At 42.6% G+C, this 20,593-nt stretch overlaps 1 protein-coding gene across 1 annotated transcript in view; it reads right to left on the reverse strand.

Annotated features, from left to right (window-relative positions):
• LOC308374514 (guanylate-binding protein 1-like) overlaps positions 1 to 19,540 on the reverse strand; it is a gene marked incomplete at both ends in the record, with an annotated part of 59,411 nt that extends 39,871 nt beyond the window's left edge. Inside the window, 10 exons of the mRNA XM_080850295.1 lie at positions 2,125 to 2,166; positions 3,679 to 3,891; positions 4,149 to 4,429; positions 16,370 to 16,636; positions 16,750 to 16,934; positions 17,134 to 17,243; positions 18,314 to 18,363; positions 18,542 to 18,619; positions 18,739 to 18,924; positions 19,528 to 19,540. Coding sequence (XP_080706421.1) covers positions 2,125 to 2,166; positions 3,679 to 3,891; positions 4,149 to 4,429; positions 16,370 to 16,636; positions 16,750 to 16,934; positions 17,134 to 17,243; positions 18,314 to 18,363; positions 18,542 to 18,619; positions 18,739 to 18,924; positions 19,528 to 19,540 — 1,425 coding nt within the window. The remainder of the gene's footprint in view (positions 1 to 2,124; positions 2,167 to 3,678; positions 3,892 to 4,148; positions 4,430 to 16,369; positions 16,637 to 16,749; positions 16,935 to 17,133; positions 17,244 to 18,313; positions 18,364 to 18,541; positions 18,620 to 18,738; positions 18,925 to 19,527) is intronic.
• Between the last annotated feature and the right edge of the window lie 1,053 nt (positions 19,541 to 20,593).

The raw sequence follows: 20,593 nt of genomic DNA on the forward strand, positions 1-20,593 counted from the left end.
TGTTACTGGGCTAAAATTATAAACTTGGCGTAGATTCAACCCAGAGTTCATCTAAAGTGCATGGTATGACTCCATCCTAGAAGTTCACGTCTTGGCGCAGGTGGCCAAGCCCCGACCAATGAAGGGAGGGGAAGCGATGGTTGCTAACCGAAAAGAGAATGCTAGATGAAACACATGTTACAAGACTCCACATAGGCCTGAAGTTGCAATATCCCAACTAAAAGACCATATATGCCCAATTGGGGGCCGATAACTGATATATGGCTACAAGAGAAGCGCCAAGGCCAAGAGAGCGCCACTAATGTATAAAAATGATGTTCAAACCATTGTAATATCAGTGTTGTCTCAAGGCGAGCTCAGGTTTACGCTGTTGGTATTGCACGGACTAAATAAACCTTATTGCTTCACACTCTGCCGGCTTGCTGAAGCTTATGAAGATCTTCTTCAGGAATCAACAAGAACAAATTGTTTGAATTGGATCCGAAAATAGTTTTTTCTTTATCTCAAACCTACTAATCTGACACAACAGAGCCTCTGTGATGACCCTGCCGTTCAGGATAGACGCCAGTGACTGTGTTAAAGAAAGTATTCGTATATTTTATCGTGAATGTATTAACTAAAAGTTCTCAAATATGCTGTGAGTAAATGTTTTACTCTTGTTCTTCAAACTGTACTTTTCCACAGGAAACCACTCTCAAAACAAGGCCTTGAAACCAGGTGTCATCCTGTTCTGATGAGGCCCAACTTGTCTTGTTGCTATGCAGAAGTAAAAGTTATGACCGCACTCCCCTCATTTAATAAAAGCAGCCTGTGTGAGCAGAAGGAGGGCAGAGAGAACTCAGACGTTTTACTCTCCTCCAGGCCTGGTGATCACAGTCTGAATTAACTATACTTTGGTTGTGGTGTCTTTTATCTGATGAAAATAATTAAAGTTTAGGGTAAATCCCTGACACTGTGAATTTGTGGATAGAAATGAGTTCAGGAATGATTGGGTTTTCAAGTGTGGAACTGAGCTCTGATCATTTACAGAGCTGTCTGTACCATATCTGTAGCTTGCTTTGATTTTCCTGGCATGGCATGGTCAGCTGGCTTTACCTCACCACATCACCACCACACCACAGAGGTGCCTCAAGGCTCAGTGTTGGGACCACTTCTCTCGTTTGGCCCTATCATATCACTGCTGTGCAGATAATACCAAACTGTATCTGTCTTTCCCGCCTGACGACACCACTGTCTCAGCACGGATCTCGGATTGTCTCTCTGAAACATCCACATGGATGAAGGATCACTATCTTCAACTTTATCTGGCTAAAACGGAGCTGTTGGTCTTCCCAGCCAAACAGGCCATCCACCGCAACATCAATATCAAAATTGACTCCTTATCTCTTGCTCCTTCCAAAGCAGCAAGAAATCTAGGAGTCATTATCGATGACCAACTAACATTCACAGACCGCATTGCCTCGGATTCCCGTTCATGCCGCTTTGCACTATTCATCATCCGCAAAACAGGCCGTACCTAACCCAGTATGCCACCCAGCTGCTGGTAAAAACCCTGGTGATTTCTCACCTTGACTACTGCAACGTCCCCCTTACAGGCCTGCCGGCATGTGTGGTGAAACCACTACAGATAGTCCAGAACGCAGCAGTGTGTCTGGTGTTCAACCAACCATAGAGGGCACACGTCAACCTGCTACTTATAGAGCTCCCCTGGCTGCCTGTAGCTGCTTGCATATAGTTCAAGTCACTTATGCTTGCTTACAGAGTGACTGCTGGTTCTGCTCCCACCTACTTACTTTAATGCTCTTGTAAGGGCAAATGTTACCCCCCCTAATGCTGCGCTCCTCTAATTAGCACCTCCAGGGGGAGGACACGTACAGCTGAGTACAAAACATGTTTGTGACGCTGTCAATTATCGCTCTTAGAAAGAAAGGACATCAGAATCAGACAATTATAGCTCTTAGAAAGAAAGGGATACAGAACCGGACAAAATTGATAGGTGAGACTATTTAGGATCAAATCTACTCAATCTTTGAAATCCTGTGTGTTTAAAACATTCCCCTCACCTTCAATCTTCTTTTGGGCAACAGTAAGAGAGCAGTCAGCATCAAGGATGGTCTTCCCAACTGCGTTCTTTTCCTCAAGATACTCTGTCAGAACCTTCTCGCTCTGACAACACACACACACACACACACACACACACACACACACACACACACACACACACACACACACACACACACACACACACACACACACACACACACACACACACACACACACACACACACACACAGAGATTGCAAATGAAAAGACATTTTGAATTACACAGACACACACACATAGATACAAAATAAAACTTGTAATAACCATGAATCCTTTGTTGCAGGGGCGTAACTACAGGGGTGGAGCAGGGGCGGCTGCACCTTCCATGGGGTGTGGGGGCCCGTAGCCGGGCCTAAAGATACACACCCGGCGATTGACGGGCCCCCAGCTCCAAGTATTGCGACAGGTGTCGCTAGGCGGGCCCACCATCAGTACAGGGTAATATTTTCTTGGATATGCTTATGTTCAAATATGCGCTGATTTAAATTGACAACAGGTGACAAATGCTCTATATACACTTGAAAAAGCAAACTTCTCAGTCATGGTGGTCATAATTTTTTGGGGAAAAAGTAGCAATTTATAACAAAAGCATATGCTTATCCTACATACACTATAGAAACTATCAAAAAACTATTCAATGAAATGAATCAGTTCTTATTTTCTTTGGTATTTTTGTGATAAGCAATGATGATTGCTGGGTAGTATGTATGTTGTTGTTCAATGTCAAGGCTCTATTTGATCATGTGACTATACAATACGCTATAGTTAAACCAATTTGAAGGTCTGATAACCAAGTTCATTGAGCACAGCACAACTTTACTCGTAACAATGCCTTTTAAGCAAAAGAGTGGATGTAGAAAAGTGGAAGAGAAAAAAGAACAGGAGGAGAAGGCGGCAAAGCTGCCTTAATTAGATTATTTTGGCTTTTTAACTAGCCCGTCAACTAGTCGCCATCCCACGGAGTCAGAAGTGCAGCAGATCAACTGGGATTAGCGTCGCTGCTTCTGCCCTCAGTGGTGTCAGCAGCCATGCACTAGGTAACCTACGGCTATTGATATACATTTCAAGACAAGTTATAGCCTACATACATTGATGTGAACATTGTAAGGTCATTTTATTACCACTGTGTATTTATGTGAAGCATATTATGTTACTACAATGTACGAAGTGTGCTATATAAATAAACGTGCCTTGCCTTGCCTATGGTAGGGCAGGATTACTAGGCTACAAATTGTGTAAATAGTTGTCGCTATTATTATTACTTTCAAACTATTTTTACGGTAAGAAATGTTCCTGCTGAGAGTCAAACAAGACTGACTGTAGTTTATAGTGTACATGGCCATCGCTTCTGAAATATGTAAGGTTGATTAATTAAACACTTTTTATATCGATAACAATCTCCTTTGATTATGTTTTTTTTAGACGTGGTTGCGGAAGTAGGGAAAGCTACGATTTTCTTTCTTTTTTTTTTTGCGTTTAGTAGGGGGGCCCCTCATAATATTTGGCACCTGGGCCCGTCATCACTACGTTACGCCACTGCTTACCACACGCACAAACACACTCAGTGGAACTCACCATGACTCCCTTGCCTTCTTCTGATCTGTAGAGTTGCGCTCCTTTGTTGAGTGCACATTGAAAGTCTTCATGGCCCCCAGGCTTATTGTAGGAGCCGTTGGTCAGATCTTTCTCCAGAGAGGCAAACACCTGTGAGATGACTAACTGGCAATTCTCACGAGAAACTTCAACATTCTCCTTACACAACTCCTGATACTCTTTCGCCATGTCTGCCTGTGGAAAGAGAGACAAGAATGATCCAGGGCATTTTCCAGATCCAAACAGCATACGCTGTTTATTTGTTTTGGGTTTATTTGACCGTCTAGAATATTCATCCCAAAACGGGGACAAATTTGCAAAACTTTTATCTTTTGACAAAACGTTCCCAGAGGTTGGTCCTACAACTGCTGTAGCATGCTCTGCCTGAGTTTGTTGAGTGAGATGTATGTGTGTGTGTGTGAGAGTGTGTATATATCTGAAACTGATGGTACCACAAGCTGCTGCTGGTGTTTGTGGTCCTGGTCATTGAATGATTCATTGATGAAAAAGCTGATGGCCCGTTTCTCTGCAGCAGTGTGAATCATAGACAGCGCCTCCTCAGTCTCTGTGGGGAACTTCACTTTGTGCTCCATCTCCGCCCGGTAGAGCTTCAGAGCCTCTGTGACTGCCCGGCCGTTCTGGATCGCCGCCAGCGACTCCACAGCACTCTCCAGACATGGCACCTTCCCACTGCGGATCGCCTCCACATAAGACTCTGCCAGGCTGCCCAGCACTGCAGGACAACAGAGAGTCATTACAGACCAGAAGGGCAACAGAGATGCCATTAAAGACCATTAGGACAACAGAGATGCCATTAAAGACCATTTAGTCAGCTTGAGACCAGATAAATACAACCACTAGAACATTTATCAATTATATACTGACTACTGGTCTTCTGCCCAGACTAGCATCCTAACTGACTACTGGTCTTCTGCCCAGACTAGCATCCTAACTGACTACTGGTCTTCTGCCCAGACTAGCATCCTTACTGACTAATGGTCTTCTGCCCAGACTAGCATCCTAACTGACTACTGGTCTTCTGCCCAGACTAGCATCCTAACTGACTACTGGTCTTCTGCCCAGACTAGCATCCTTACTGACTAATGGTCTTCTGCCCAGACTGGCATCCTAACTGACTACTGGTCTTCTGCCCAGACTAGCATCCTAACTGACTACTGGTCTTCTGCCCAGACTAGCATCCTTACTGACTACTGGTCTTCTGCCCAGACCAACATCCTTACTGACTACTGGTCTTCTGTCCAGACCAGTAGGCCTATAAATGTGTCAAACATTTCCCAATTTTTTTTTTAATGCACTGGAATTAGCTAGGTTAGCTAGTTTCCATCCGTTGTCCCTTGGCAGGGCATGACTGAGAGATATGGAAATAAAAGAAATAAATAATAATAATAAATTATAAAAGAAAAGCAACAGTTTGCCAAAACAGTGCAGTTAAGAAAATGAATTGCAAAAACCAGACGGACATACAAGGTAAACAACAGTGTGACAAAACAGTGCAGTTAAGATAACAAATTGTAAAAACCAGACAGACAAGGTGTTTGGCATAAAAAGAAGTAATGGTGTGAGTAATGCAATGGCCTTATAATGGTTGCAGGTTTGGTTATTTTTTATCCATTTCTTAAATTTGTTCTTGAACACTGAAATACTGGCGCACTCCCTCACATCAGTAGGGAGGGTATTCCATTAGAGGCGCGTACTGAGAAGACTGTCTGTCCAAACATACTGTGTCTATACTGTATAACACAGTCTCCCCTGGTGACTGCCCTAATTACCAAGCCATTGCCATCCTTCAGCTCTATAAACTAATTTAATGGTGGAGGTGCCAGCCCATGTTATATTTTTTAAATGAGACAGGCATCCAAACACAGTAAGAAACTTTCAAATTTGAATAAGTTATACTTAGCTGATGGATTTCTGGACTAGAGTTTGTTTTTAAGGACTGCTTGTAGAGGGTCTCTATTGATTTCAGAGTTGTTGTACTTGCTTGTGACCAGCTTGTGTAACAGAACGAGATGTGAGAAAAGATCATAGCATGCATAAAAAGTTTGGCTGCCTTTGTAGGTAAGTACGGCCTTACATGTCTAAAAAAAAGTTCAATGTAATGGCATTGGCCACCTTTTTGACATGTTTTTAAAAGTTAAATTGCAATCTAAAATGATCCCCAGATATGTAAAATGAGATACAGCTGTGAGCTTTTGTCCTTCAATAAAGACATCAGGGGGCTGTAAATTTGATGATTTCTTGGAGAAGAGCATACAGATTGTTTTATTTGTGTTCAAGTGTAGGGATGCAGTTTTTAGCCAGAGACATGGACCAATGCTGCAGTTAGTTAAGTGGCAGCCTGTTCTTTGGTTTTTGCATGTGTATATAGAACAGTGTCATCCGCATACATTTGAACATTAATAGATGGACACACTCAAGGCTGTTGTGGAGGGTAAACGCACGTAAACGCCGTTTACGCACCTCTGGAATTTTGGAAATAGCGTTTACGCACCTCTAAATAGTGTTTACCCACCTCTTAGTGGCGTTTACGCACCTCAAAGTTTTCTGCGCCTAGTATTCTTCCGTTGGAATAATCCAAAATAAACTTGTGTCACTTTAAAACACCTAATACTAAGTTTCATATTGTTGAACATATAAACGCTGTAGTCTGAATCATTTTCATCTGCTGTATTATGGTTTGTGACCCTCCAAATCAGTGCCTTGAGGCTGCAGCGGCGAGACCAATCAGGATCCGAGAAGGATGTAAACACATACACGTTGTGGGTTATTCTGCCTGCCTACCTGTTAGGAAAAGATCACCGGTAATTAGCCATGGGTATCAGGCGATTTTTTTCAAAGACCATCGAGTGCTCCCACTCCCACAGATGCCCACAAAAAGCCTCAAGTTCAAAGTAAGTCTGAGAAGATTAATTCACGTTTTTAAACGTTGTTTTGGTTCGCACAACATCGCATTAGGACAGGGACAAATTCTATTAATAACGTGCTTTCAAATGCGATGATCGGGTAACAAGCCAGCCTTCCGGGTTCCATCTAAATAGGCCTAATAAAACGTAAATTCTTTCAGCAATTGAAAATGCTGGAGTAATTATCCTCACGCATATCGCTGCAGATAAGGCTAATTCATTGAAAAATTGTAGACAGATTATGTGCAAGCCAGTTAAGCTTGCTAAGTGAAATGTTTTAGCTTTGCTATAGAATCTTCCATTTTCGCGGTCAAGGTCAAATATATTTGTTTTTTACTTTCATGGTGACACGTCCGTGCTCTCGCATAGAAACGTGAGCAGGGAGCAAAGCTGTTTATTCACTGAATAGGCCTATATGCTTAATCAATGCAATAATTGAAGTCATGAATGGTGTAGAGTAGCCTGTAAACGAAATACACTGGAATATTTAAAAACAAGTCAGTTCTCAATGTGATAAAGGCTATTTATGAAGACATAGGCAGTACATGAGTATTCCTTTAACTTATGTTGTCAGTGTAATTGACAGGCTCCTTAACTGGTGTTCTCAGCCCCACAACTCTTACATTAAACATATTCTTTCAGGCAATGATGCAGAGAGCACAGGGAGAGGAGAAACACCAGGAGGTCAAATAGAGAGAGGAGAAAGAGTGATAGGGCTGGTCAGAGAACAAAATCATGACCGTGGAGAACCAAAGACTGGAGAAGAGCAAAGGGGAGGAAATTAAAAAAGACCAACAGAGAAGGAAGAAACAGAGAAAGGGGAGACAGAGAAAGATGAAATAGAGGGAGGAGATGAAGAAACAGGTAGTAAGAGAGGCGCAAGAGAAGAAACAGGGACAGGAGAGATGGATAGTGGAGAATCTAAATTAGAGGGAGATACAGAGAAAAAAGAATTTGAGACTGAAGACACAGTGAGAGGAGAACTAGAGAGCAGATGCCACCCACATATCTGGACAGAAAAGCAACATGCTTTTCTTTACTGTTACTTGAAATTTAATAAACTTCAAACTAGGGGTGGGAATCTCTTGGCACCTCACGATTCGATTCGATTCCGATTCAGAGGTCAACGATCCGATTCTAAATAGATTATCGATTTTAAACCGATTATCGATTTCAGCATAAAACTGGATGTGTAAAAAAAAAAACACATCCATTTTATGTTGAAATGCAAGCTGCATCGATTATTGCATTGCTCATAGAAAGTCAAAATTGTGACAAGAAAAAGCTTTTTCTCTTATAAAGCAAATAGAGAAGGTAATTAATCTGTTGATTTTCTTTAATTATCAAACACAAAGTAGGAAGTAATTTTAGACTCTGAGTTGCAAACTGAAATGATTTAATAGTCGAAATGCATCGATAATCGTTTTATCGGTTTCAAATTGATAATCGATAATCAATTTTTTTTGTCTTATTACAAAATCGATTATAATAATAATAATAATAATAATACATTATTAATACATTATAATAATACTACGCCTTTCCAGAAACCCAAGATCGCCTTACAACAGTGAAAACAACATTGAATAATACATAATACAAAAAAGAGCGATTGAGTTAGGGTCAATGTTCCTGATGTCAGGGGGGAGGGAGTTCCAGAGGTGAGGGGCAGAGCGGCTGAAGGCTCTGGATCCCATGGTGGACAAATGGGCTCGGGGGACGGTCAGGGTGATGGAGGAGGCAGACCTGAGAGACCGGGTAGGGACATTGATGTGGAGGAGGTCAGAGAGGTATGGAGGGGCGAGGTTATGGATTGCCTTAAATGTGTGAAGGAGGATTTTGTAGTTAATGCAGTGTTTAATGGGAAGCCAGTGGAGTTGATGTAGAACGGGGATGATGTGACTGATGGATGGTGTCCTAGTGACTGTAATGATATGTGATATGTGACTTCCAACCACTAGGGATGCACCTGGGGCTTTGTACATAAATAGAGCTTGAATGATCTAGAGAGACAAAGATAGTAGAAGAATGAGAATACCTTGTTTAATGAATGCGCGTTTATTTCAAAAATAAAAAGTACTTATATAAAGTCAGTTGTTGCTTGAATAAGTAACATCACATGGTACCAGGAGTGGTTCAACAGAAGTCATGGAAGGTTTGAAGCCGTCTGAACCTCTGAATTGGACTGGAAACGTGGATTATGGATGGAGAACGTTTAAACAACGATTCAAACTTTACCTGCAAGCCCTTGGATTGGATACCAAACCAGATGCACGGAAGATTGCACTGCTTCTTACCGTCGCCGGACCTCAAGCTGTGGAAGTCTTCAATACGTTTGTGTTTGTTAGCGAGGATGACGGTGAAAAGTTCGACAAAGTCGTGGAAAAATTTGATGAACACTGTTCGCCAAAGAAGAACGAGACATTCGAACGGTATGTGTTTCGTACACGCACACAAGGGGAATTTGAGAGTGTTGATGCCTTTGTCACGGACTTGAAACTAAAGGTTAGAACGTGTAACTTTGAACATCTTAAAGATTCGATGATACGGGATCAAATTGTCTTTGGATGTAATGACCAAAAAGTGAGAGAGAGGTTGCTTCGAGACAGTGATCTTACTTTAGCTGGAGCTATGAAGATTTGCCATGCTAGTGAGGTGGCCCAGCAACATGCAAAGACGTTCGGTGAGCGTACAAAGGAAGACGCTGCTGTGGCAACAGTGGCAGGGCGAACACATAAGTATAGCGCAGCAAAATATGGGCAACAAAAAGAAATTGAGAACTTTATGTGCAAACGATGTGGCTCACAGCATGGACCTAGACAATGCCCAGCATTTGCAAAAATCTGTAACAAATGTAAAGGAAAAAAATCACTATGCTTTTCTAAGGGGAAACAGAGTGGAGTGCATACAGTAGAAGAAACGGCTTTAGAAGATTCATTCTTTGTTGGCATGGTAAAACAGGAAGATTTTAAACAAGAAGAAACTGAACAAATGCTAAATGTGAACAGTGTTGAGCAGGACAAGTGGATTGTGCCATTGCAAATAAATGGAGCTGTCATTCCTCTCAAGCTGGACACGGGGGCCAAAGCTAACTTGATGAGTGAACGTGACATCAGAGCCATGAAGGTAAAACCGCATATTCATTCCAACTCTGTGAAACTGAAGGCCTACAATGGACAGCAAATTGACACAAAAGGCATCTGCAGACGGACAGTGAAATTTAAAGAAAAAGAGCATCACCTTATGTTTGTTGTTGTTCCAGATGGACATGACTCATTACTAGGTGATAAAGCATGTGAAAATGTAGGCCTAGTTAAGAGGGTGTATTGCATTAACAACGCCAGTGCACAGCATAGTGTAGCTTCAATTGTGGATCAGTATCCTGACATCTTCAAGGGGTTTGGTGTCTTACCATTCACCTACAAAATACAACTGAAGGAAGATGCACGGCCTGTTGTCCATGCTCCTAGACGTGTTCCAGCGCCATTGCGAGAAAAGCTGAAAGAAGAGCTTGACCGTATGACATCACTAGGAGTTATAAAGAAAATCGAGGAGCCCACAGAATGGGTTAATTCGATGGTGTGTGTCAGAAAGCCAAATGGAGACTTGTGTGTGTGCATCCTAAAGAACGACAACATAAAGAGGGAACATTATCAGATCCCCACTAGAGACGAGATCACAAGTGAGATGGCTGTTGCAAAGTACTTTACCAAACTAGACGCCTCTCAAGGCTTTTGGCAGTTGAAACTGCATGAAGAAAGCACAAAGTACTGCACATTCAACTCACCCTATGGCCATTACTGCTTCCAACGGCTGCCTTTTGGAATATGCTCCGCCCCCGAAGTGTACCACCGTGCCATGGAGCACATCATTGAAGGCCTTGAAGGCGTACGGGTATATGTGGATGATGTGATTTTGTGGGGTGCCACACTGGAACAGCACAATGAAAGGCTCATCAGAGTGCTTCAAAGAATTCAGCAGTATGGACTGAAGCTGAACAGAGCAAAGTGTCAGTTTGGCGTAAAGGAGATCACCTTTCTTGGAGATAAGTTGTCTGAGGCGGGTGTTGAACCAGACAAGAGCAAGGTGAAAGCAATACTGAAAATGCCCAGGCCTGAAGAGAAAAAAGGCGTGTTAAGAGCATTAGGGATGATCAATTTCATTGGAAAATTCATTCCCAACCTATCCTCTAAGACAGTGCATCTAAGGGAACTATTAAAGAAGAAATGTGAGTTTACGTGGACTGCAGATCACAAACAGGAGTGGGCAAGTCTTAAAACCACGCTCACTACCAAGCCTGTATTGGCATTCTTTGATCCATCCCAACCAATCAAAATATCCACTGACTCATCCAAAGACGGCATAAGAGCTGTATTACTACAGGCTGCTGGAAAAGACTGGAAGCCAGTCGCCTATGCGTCACGAACCATGACCAGCACAGAATGCCGCTACGCACAGATTGAAAAAGAGTGCTTAGGACTGGTGTATGGATTCCAAAAGTTCCATGGAGATGTTTATGGCCTACCCAAGTTTGTAGCTGAAACGGACCACAAACCACTTATATCCATCATAAAGAAAAACCTCAGCGAGATGTCACCACGCATCCAAAGGTTGATGATGAAGCTACAACGCTATGATTTTGACCTGATCTACACACCGGGTAAGCACATAGTGCTAGCTGATGCTCTGTCCAGAGCAACAACACTGAGTGAAGAACAGGGTGAGTGCATGACAGACACTGACGTCACTCTTCACGTGAACCTGATCACCGAGTCTCTACCTGTGTCTGACAGGAAATCAAAGCAGATTGCTGCAGAAACACAGGAAGATGTAAGCTTTCAGAGAGTCATCAAGCTTCTGAATGAAGATTGGCCAAGAGGTGAGTGTCAACAGTACTATAACATAAGAGGCGACCTGAGTGTTATTAAAGGACTGCTGTTTAGGGATAACAGAATCATCATTCCTCATTCACTGAGACCAGAGATGCTGAAAAGATTGCATGAGGGCCACCTAGGTATGGAAAAATGTAAAAGAAGAGCCCGCACAGCCATCTACTGGCCAGGAATCAATGCAGACATAGACAGGATGGTCTCCAGTTGTGACACCTGTCTAAAACATCAGACAAAACAGCCAAGAGAGCCCATGACGATCACAGACCTACCTAATGAACCATGGCAGAAAGTTGCGACAGACCTGTTCCATTTAGATGGAAAGAACTACCTTCTGGTGATCGACTACCTGTCCAACTACCCAGAGATAGCACTGCTTTCTAACATGTCTGCGACTTGTGTGATCAAGCACATGAAGTCCATCTTTGCGAGACATGGAATTCCCCAGATTGTCTATAGTGACAATGGTCCATCATACAGCTGTAAAGAGTTCCAGAGTTTTGCAGAAGAATATGACTTTAGACATGTGACTTCAAGCCCTCTCTATCCTCAGTCAAACGGTAAGGCAGAGAAAGGAGTGTACATAGGTAAACAGTTGCTCAAGAAAGCACAAGAAAGTAATTCAGATCCATGTCTAGCTTTGTTGAGTTATCGAGCATCGCCACTTGAACATGGCCTGTCTCCAGCTGAAGTTCTGATGGGACGTAGGCTACGTAGCACATTTCCATACACTGCAGGTCGAAAACAGAAAAGGGTAAAACAGAAACAAATGCTTCTACAAAAGAGACAAAAAGCAAACTATGATAAGTGCACAAGAAGCTTGAAACCACTGGCAAGACATGACACAGTAAGGATTCAAGATTCCAACACTTGGAGCACAAGAGCCGCTGTTCTGGAAGAAGTAAACCCAAGGTCCTACACCGTCAGAACAGAGGATGGCCGAGTCCTGAGGAGGAATCGAAGGAGTCTGCGGAAAACACGAGAGACATTGGCAGAGGAAGATTCAGCCTGCACCACATCAACTGAACCACCATCAGTGATGGACAGCTGCGGGCCAGATGAGCAGAATGTCTTACCAGTGTTGAGAAGATACACACGTAACCGTCAACCACAAGACAGACTGAATCTTGGAAGACAATGAATTTGCGTATCCTTTTTGAAAATTATAATCTACATTCAAATATGGACATACTGTTCCTGATGTGATATGAACGTAAATTGTCATGTTTAAGATGATTTAAGGTAATCTGAATTAAAATATGGTCATACTTTTCCTGATGTGATATGAATGTTAATTGTCATGTTTAAGGTGTTAGAAGAATAGCTTGTTTATGAATATGGTAACTTGCATCGAAAGAAAGGGGGCTTTGTACATAAATAGAGCTTGAATGATCTAGAGAGACAGAGATAGTAGAAGAATGAGAATACCTTGTTTAATGAATGCGCGTTTATTTGAAAAATAAAAAGTACTTATGTAAAGTCAGTTGTTGCTTGAATAAGTAACATCACAGTGACGATACGGGCAGCAGCATTTTGTACCAGTTGAAGTTTATGGAGGATATCAACTTTTTTGAATCGAGACAGAATCGTTTTAGAGAGAATCTTCAAACTACAAACACATTTATTCATTGTCGTTGATTTTATATGACTTTAACTGATAACACAATGCAATATAGCCAGGACAGCATTACAGAGTTGCAACGCTTTGTGTTGCGTTGCTTCGCATCGCGTTGCTTCGCATCGCGTTGCATCGCGTCGAGGTCTGTACGACAAAATTCATAGTTTACCCACTTCTAATTTTACCGCTACAGCACTGGACACACTAATGGTAAATCATTCATGAACATGCTAAACAGGATCGGCCCCAATACTGACCCCTGGGGTACACCAATATTATAACTAAGGTATGGAGAAAAGCTACTTCCAAAGTGTACACTTTGAGTCCTATCAGCCAAATATGACTGATGGAGATTATTTCCAAACACTGATTTAGGCATATAATAATCAAGTGCCTTGTATTATTAATTACTATGAATCATGTGCTTATGGAAGCAGGGACATGGTTTTTCTGTGCGTGTGTGTAACTCTGATACATGGTGCCACTTAAGGCCCCCGCATGGTTATCCAACTCACCTCGTACGACTTCACGAGAGACACGCCCTTTCTAATAGGATGATCGTACGACTCACCTTTACCTGCATGGTTCTACGAGGGGCTGTGGAGATTACCATCGGTTTATTATGATGTTACAAGGCCATTACATCATCATCAACAACAGTAGAACTATAAAATAAGAAATCGTTTGTTTTTATCCCGTGTATTTTCCGTTAATGATCAGAGGCTGTTGTTGTGAAATGAATTACTAACGACAATGACCGAGCTGGCGGTTATTGCCGAATATTTTCTATTATTATACCACACAAACAGTTCTGCTTTTTTACGTCTACAATTCAGGTTCTTTTACAATTTAATCATTTACACTACATTCTCTGCTAGCTCAAACACAAAGAGGCTGTTTGAAAACCAAGAAATGTTTTTATTATTGCTGTAATTAGTCGACGTCTCCCTATGCTTTATATGCGGCGAGAGCCACGATAGAGCAAGGAAGAAGGGTTGGTATGCTGGTGCCCTTCATAGTTTTTTTCATTTTTACAAACTTGTCCCTGATCTTCCTCCAACTCCTAATGCACTCCTGGACCTCCAGCCCCAGGTTCCCAGCGATTTCTCAGCGATTTTTTAAAAACGGCGGTGCTGTCATATAGGGAACGAAACAGGAAACGTGATTTTAGCCAGGGGTGTCGGACAAATCGGATCGGATAGTGAGAAAATTCAAGCGGTGCTCCAGAGGCCATCCAAGACCCTCGGAGAGCACGGTCGGATAAGCATGCGGACCGATTAAGTCTGCATATGGACAAGAGCATGTTTAGACCAGAGGTGATAAGAAGGGTCGAACTGTGCTTCTTTCGACCCTGTGCAAAACTGCCATCCTTGCAAGACAGAGAGCCTCAGACGTGAAAAATCCACCACGTGGTTATCCCTGCTGAAAACTAAACTTCTGACTATTTAAACCTTGTGCGATGGGTTTATCATTGCTTCACTTTCAGCCTTGTGCTGAGAGTGGAGCCCGATTGCAATTGTTGTGTTTGTTTGTCTAATAAATATACTTAGGTGAATTTTCACCTATCAATGACTTCATCCATTTTGTGGCTTCTGCTGAGAAATTAAAATATGATAATTTTGCTAGTGTCTGGTGGTTCACAGTGTCAAAAGCCTTCTTAAGATCCAAGAAAACTGTGCCAACTATCCAACCTCTATCCAATTTGGACTTAACGTTTTCTAAGAAGTAGCAGTTAGCTTGTGATGTTCACATAATATGAGTGTCTTGATATAGGTACTGAGAAGTCAATTTAAGGCTCTCTGATACCTTTTTATATGTATGCTGGACATAAATCCAGTCAAGCCATATATATATATATATAAGTACATGACCTGAATAATGTTATGCTACCACTTTAAAAAGTGACGCTCCTGGGCTGAAAGAGGAACAGGTGAACGCTCAAAAGGGGGAGGTTTTGGTTTTCTCGGTGTTTGTTGGTGAGTTGTTTGAATTGAGTAGTGGCGGCAAGCTAAGGTGAACGTATGATACTGAGACCACATTTACACATAGCCGGGTATTTACCGAAACGAATATTTCTGCCCCTCCGTTTTCAAAAATAACGTCATACACACAAGGTCGTTTTCAAAAAAGTTTTTGTTTACATGAACCCGCATATACGCCCCCAAGCTCCACCATAACTATGCCAAACCTGTAGGTTTGCATAAGTAGGCTAATCCATTAAATTGACTATGAGTCCTAGATATTTAAGTGGATCCTTTACATATATCAGGGCTACTACAACAGGTAGACAAGATGGAATGTAAAACTCGTTGTCCACTGGTGGAAGTGCAGGGGATACCATTGTTAAAGCCAATAGTCACACACTGGGGAAGGGTTGAGAGATTCAGTTATAGGGTTGAAAGAATGCATAAATATATGAATGATTACTACCTTAACAGCATCCACGATCAGTAAGCAAACTAACTGTAAACATAGGACGCTCACATGAGGTGATGCATTTTAAGTCGCATACTGTGACATTTGAGAACCTAAAACTCTGATTGACCCAGTGCACACGCAAACACAAAAACAGAGTTTTCAGAAACCTCCACTTTGGCCAGAGTTTTTAGAAATGATCATTTTCCGTGATAAAACCTCCGTTTTCGTGTAAATGAAAGGCCAAACCGCATGAAAATATATGCTTTTTCCCAACGTGTAAACGAATCTGGGTGGGGTGACCACGCTCTCCCTTCGCTAAAAATGGTATCAGAAGTGGGATGCCCTGCTGTTTGATCATCCGAGGCGCACCCATGAACATTGTGTGAGGAGGAACCCCCAGGAATGTTGACCCCGTGTGAAGGACCCCATGTTGGCTGAAGCACTTGTGTGTGGGGTGCTCTGAATGGGAAAAACATGATTGGTGAATGTGTGAGGGATGTCTGTGTACGTGAAGAGCATTTGTGCGCTTCCCGAAGGTGAGGGTAGTATGACGATGTGATATTCACCAACAGGTGAATATGCTCTATCTGCTGATTCAGATATTTCCCTTTAAAACATTGGGATACTATCACCTATGAGGACATCTTCCTTCCACTGGTTTTTAGACCAGACCAGCATCTCTACTGACTACTGGTCCCTTGTGGCAGCTCTACCTACATTAACTCCTGTGGTATAGGGAAAATCAGGAACGGTGCTCTCAAATTCTGCCTTTGAGCCCAAAGGCTGCTGGAATCAGGTATCATGTAGTGACAGGTGCTACTCACTCCTGCCGTTCAGCCCCCGGCCTCCCATCATGGCCTTGACCTGGGCGCTCTGGTGGATGTAGCGGCAGAACGCTTTTGCCTGCTGCACAAAGCTGGAGTCCAGGTCAGAATCCTTCAGCTGCTCCATGCATTTCATGTCTTTGCTGTTGGCTGGACGTTCCATCACGAAGCAGCGTCGCACAGCAAAGAATGTCATCAAGTTCTGCCGCAACTTATTGAGCTTAAGAACTTCCTGGGAGGAACCTGTTTCGACACAATCAACCAATTCTCATTAATGATGAAGAGAGAGTGGCAGGGCAGTGTGTGTGTTTGTGTTAGTATGTGCATGTGCGTGTGTGTGTTTGTGAGTGTGTGTGTGTGTGTGTGTGTGTGTCTCTCACCTGGTTTCAGCTTCAGGGCGTTCTCCAGGTACTCATCGGCAGTGATGGGTTTTCCCTTCAGCTTCAGGTCCAGAGCGAAGTCTCTGACTGTCCACACGAAGGAGGGGAAGTCCCGCATCAGCTCCGTGGTCTGGTCGTGCCCACTGGACTTCACCTTGATGTGCTCCGTCAGTTCCGTCACGTAGCTGTTGGGAAAGCTGTTCAGGAAAGGTGCATCTCATTGAGAGATTTTTTTGCAGACATTGTTTGTTTGTGTATCTGTGTGTGTGTGTGTCTGTCTGTTTGTGTGGGGTTATGCATCTCTGTGTGTGTATCTGTGTGTATCTCTGTGTGTGTATCTGTGTGTGTGTGTGTGTGTGTGTCTGTATGTGAGTGAAAGGATACTGCAGTTTTTCCAGGGCAATGTTGTCGATGGTGCCCAAGCTGTTGTAGACCAGAGTGCTGCTGAGTAGAACAGCCAGACAGAAGATCCAGGTGTCGTGTTTCTCATCGCCCTGGAAACCACAGAAATGGATTGTTGGGAAAATGTTTGATCTTTGTTGACGCTGACACACATAACTACACCAGCATTGAGCTATAGGAACAGAGTATATCTAATAAAGGACACAGACTGACATTGCTAACCCTATACACTAAGGATGTTACGAGAACCGATACTTAGGATACCTTTCGGTACTAAAATAACAAAACACCAACGATGCCCATTTTTTTGAAGCACCGTAAGTACCGTGAGCGCCGATGCCAGCTGTTAGAATCGGTGCTGCGCTTCTTCTGGAACTGACGGGGGAAGTATACGCTTCGGTGTTCCAGTGGAAGTTTTGACATGTTTTTCACATGCAGATCTGCCATTTACTATTGTAAACGATGAAACAAGTGGAAGCGGCCAGGTGTGAAGTGTTGCCAGACTGGAAATGGCGTATCGTATCAGAGGCTCATTTTGGAGGATAATTATCATATCTGGCAACACTGTGAAGGCGGTTGACCAATGACAGTTCTCTCTACAGTCAGAGCTCACGCAAAAAGGTTGAATGTAAGGGAGATACCCTTTCCAAAAGATGTAATACTAGTTTGTGAAAGACCCAGAGAAACACAAATATCCGACGAGACAAAATTCCGGACGCTTTTGTAATCCCTGCCGGACGCATTTTTTAAGTCTAGAAAAGAGGACATGTTCTTGGTAAAACAGGACGTCTGGTCACCCTACAACATTATGCAAACGATGCTACCATGTTCTTCAGACCAAGGTAGGTAGTACTTCCAATTTAGCAAAGCACCTGAAAGACCGTCATCTGTATTTGTTTAAAGAACTCAAGGATAGTTCTGATTCATTTTTTTTTTTATCTGTCATACTGAAATACACGTTACATAATGTTTAAAATGGTGGGCACTTGTGTTACAATGGCTTATGTTATGTACGTAGTACGTAGCTATGCTGTAGTTTTAACGTTAGCCTATAATTAGCCTATAATAGCCTATAATCTACACGCACATACACACACACACACACACACACACACTCACACACTACATTTTTGCTCCAGACTATGCATCACACATCCCTCACCTTTTCAGCATCTCCCAGCCCCTCTGTGTCCAGCAGCACCAGGGTGTGACCTGATGAAAGGAGGAACATATGAGTGTGTCTGTGAATGGATAAACACACACACACACAGACATTTGTGCTCGTTTGTGTTTGTGTGTGTGTGTGTGTGTGTGTGTGTGTGTGTGTGTGTGTGTGTGTGTGTGTGTGTGTGTGTGAGTGTGTGTGAGTGTGTGTGTGATCCATGCCCACCTGCTTTATTGGGGTGAGGCACACACCACATCCAGATGCCCTTGGTCTTGGACTCGACTGTGCTGCCCAAAGCAAAGCCTGAGAGGATCACAATTACCACGGTTACAATTACCACAGTAACAACTTCCATGACAAGATCCAGGTACATTAATAGTTTGCGAAGAAGCATTAGGGAAATAAAAATACACTTAGTAAACCTGTTTGTGCCCCAGCCAGCCGGTTCATGAGGTAGGACTTCCCCGTGCGGTAGAGCCCCACCACAGCCACCACCACCACCTGCTGCTGGATCTGCTCCAGGATCTGCAGCGCCCCCTGCTGTACACGCAAGCGCCCGTCTGTCCCATTATCAATCAGACACACCGGGGCCTGCATGGCAACAGTACCTGGAATCACACACACACACACACACACACACACACACACACACACACACACACACACACACACACACAGACACACACAAATCACATACAAAATAAAAACAACAAAAACAGGATTAAGAGGAACTGGACCCACACAGTAATAGCATCCAGCAAGGTAATCTTGAGCGTCATGACAGGTGCCATTAAATAAATGTTTTTTTTTTTTTTAATCAATCCCTTATTGATAATTTTAAAGGTAGAGATACAAAAAAATTACAAGTTTTACATTTTAGATCAATACAAAAACATACACATGACACAGGACAATCATGCACAACCCCCCACCCCATTGACCACCTTACCCACCCAAGTCCCTGGTCTCTCTCTCTCTCGAGACCTCTCTTCATTTATGTTTTACACTTCTCATCTTCCTGGCTCTGAAGATAGCAGACTAACTGTCCGCTTCAGTCCGGGCAGCAACTATAACTAGAAATGTGCGCATCCATGTAGAGTACTGTTCATCAAAGTAGAAACTATTGTCATGGAAACTGCAAATGTTTATTCTGCCACACTGTTCCTTGTCCTTGCCTTTTGTGTGAAGGGGGCACGTTATCAAGCACTGACTCGGCAGTTTCATTTTGGCGAATATCATATAAAACCATACAGTACATTTTTAACTTTGTTACACCATATTGGTTTTGAAATGTTTCATAGCTTACTTGCTCTTGACAGTATCATATTTATATGATATTCGCCAAAATGAAACTGCCTTGTGAATTGGAGCCACCTTTGGCCATATGGTGTACTGCAGATATGTTGTGTGTAGTCCAGTGCTGCTTCCCTACCCGATCAGAGAAGTCTATGCTTCTGATCGGGAAGGTTGACTGTACAAAGCACTGTACCTGGTATGTTCCCGACTAGCCGTAAACTACGGTGGCCACGTCCATCATGCTTTTAATATACTGGCTAGCTGATACAATGGGATATTGACGTAGATGCGCACTCTTTATATGTTGCTTGTGCAGATGCTGCAAATTCACACCAAAGCATGAAGACAATGTTTTGATTTATTTTCTAAAGGTATGTGGCTCCATAATGTAAATGGGTTTTAATGAAGTGCTGTAACTGCACTTAGGCTGTATTTATGCCCATTCAAGTTAAAAGTTTGTATATATGTTCTATGTATGTTCTATTACTGAAGTAATCAGCAGAGAAGTCTTTGCTTCTAATCGGATGCTGCAGATTCACATCAAAGCCTGAAGGCAATGTTTTGATTTAGTTTCTAAAGGATAATAAAAGAAAGAAAGATCAACAGTTTCGCCTCCATCTCCCCATTGCTCGACCATCGTTACACTGGTGCCTTGACCACAATCTATAACAAAACGATATGCTTATCTTACATACTCTATAGAAACTATTAAAAAAAGATTAAATGAAATGAACTGATATTCTTTGGTATTTTTGTCATTTAAAGATTTGCAATGATTTCTGGGTAATATGTATGTTGTTGCCCGATGACGAGACAATACGATATAGCTAGTTTCGGCGCAAAATCTGAACGTCAAGACCGACATGTTGACTGTACACAGCAGGCCTGCAAGCCGAAACGATGCCTTTCAAATATAAAAGTGGTGATGCATGATTGCTTTTTCAATGGACAGGATAGCCAGACCATTCAGCCTCTCCTGCT

Source organism: Sprattus sprattus (assembly GCF_963457725.1).
Source record: "Sprattus sprattus genome assembly, chromosome: 13".
NCBI lineage: Eukaryota > Metazoa > Chordata > Actinopteri > Clupeiformes > Clupeidae > Sprattus > Sprattus sprattus.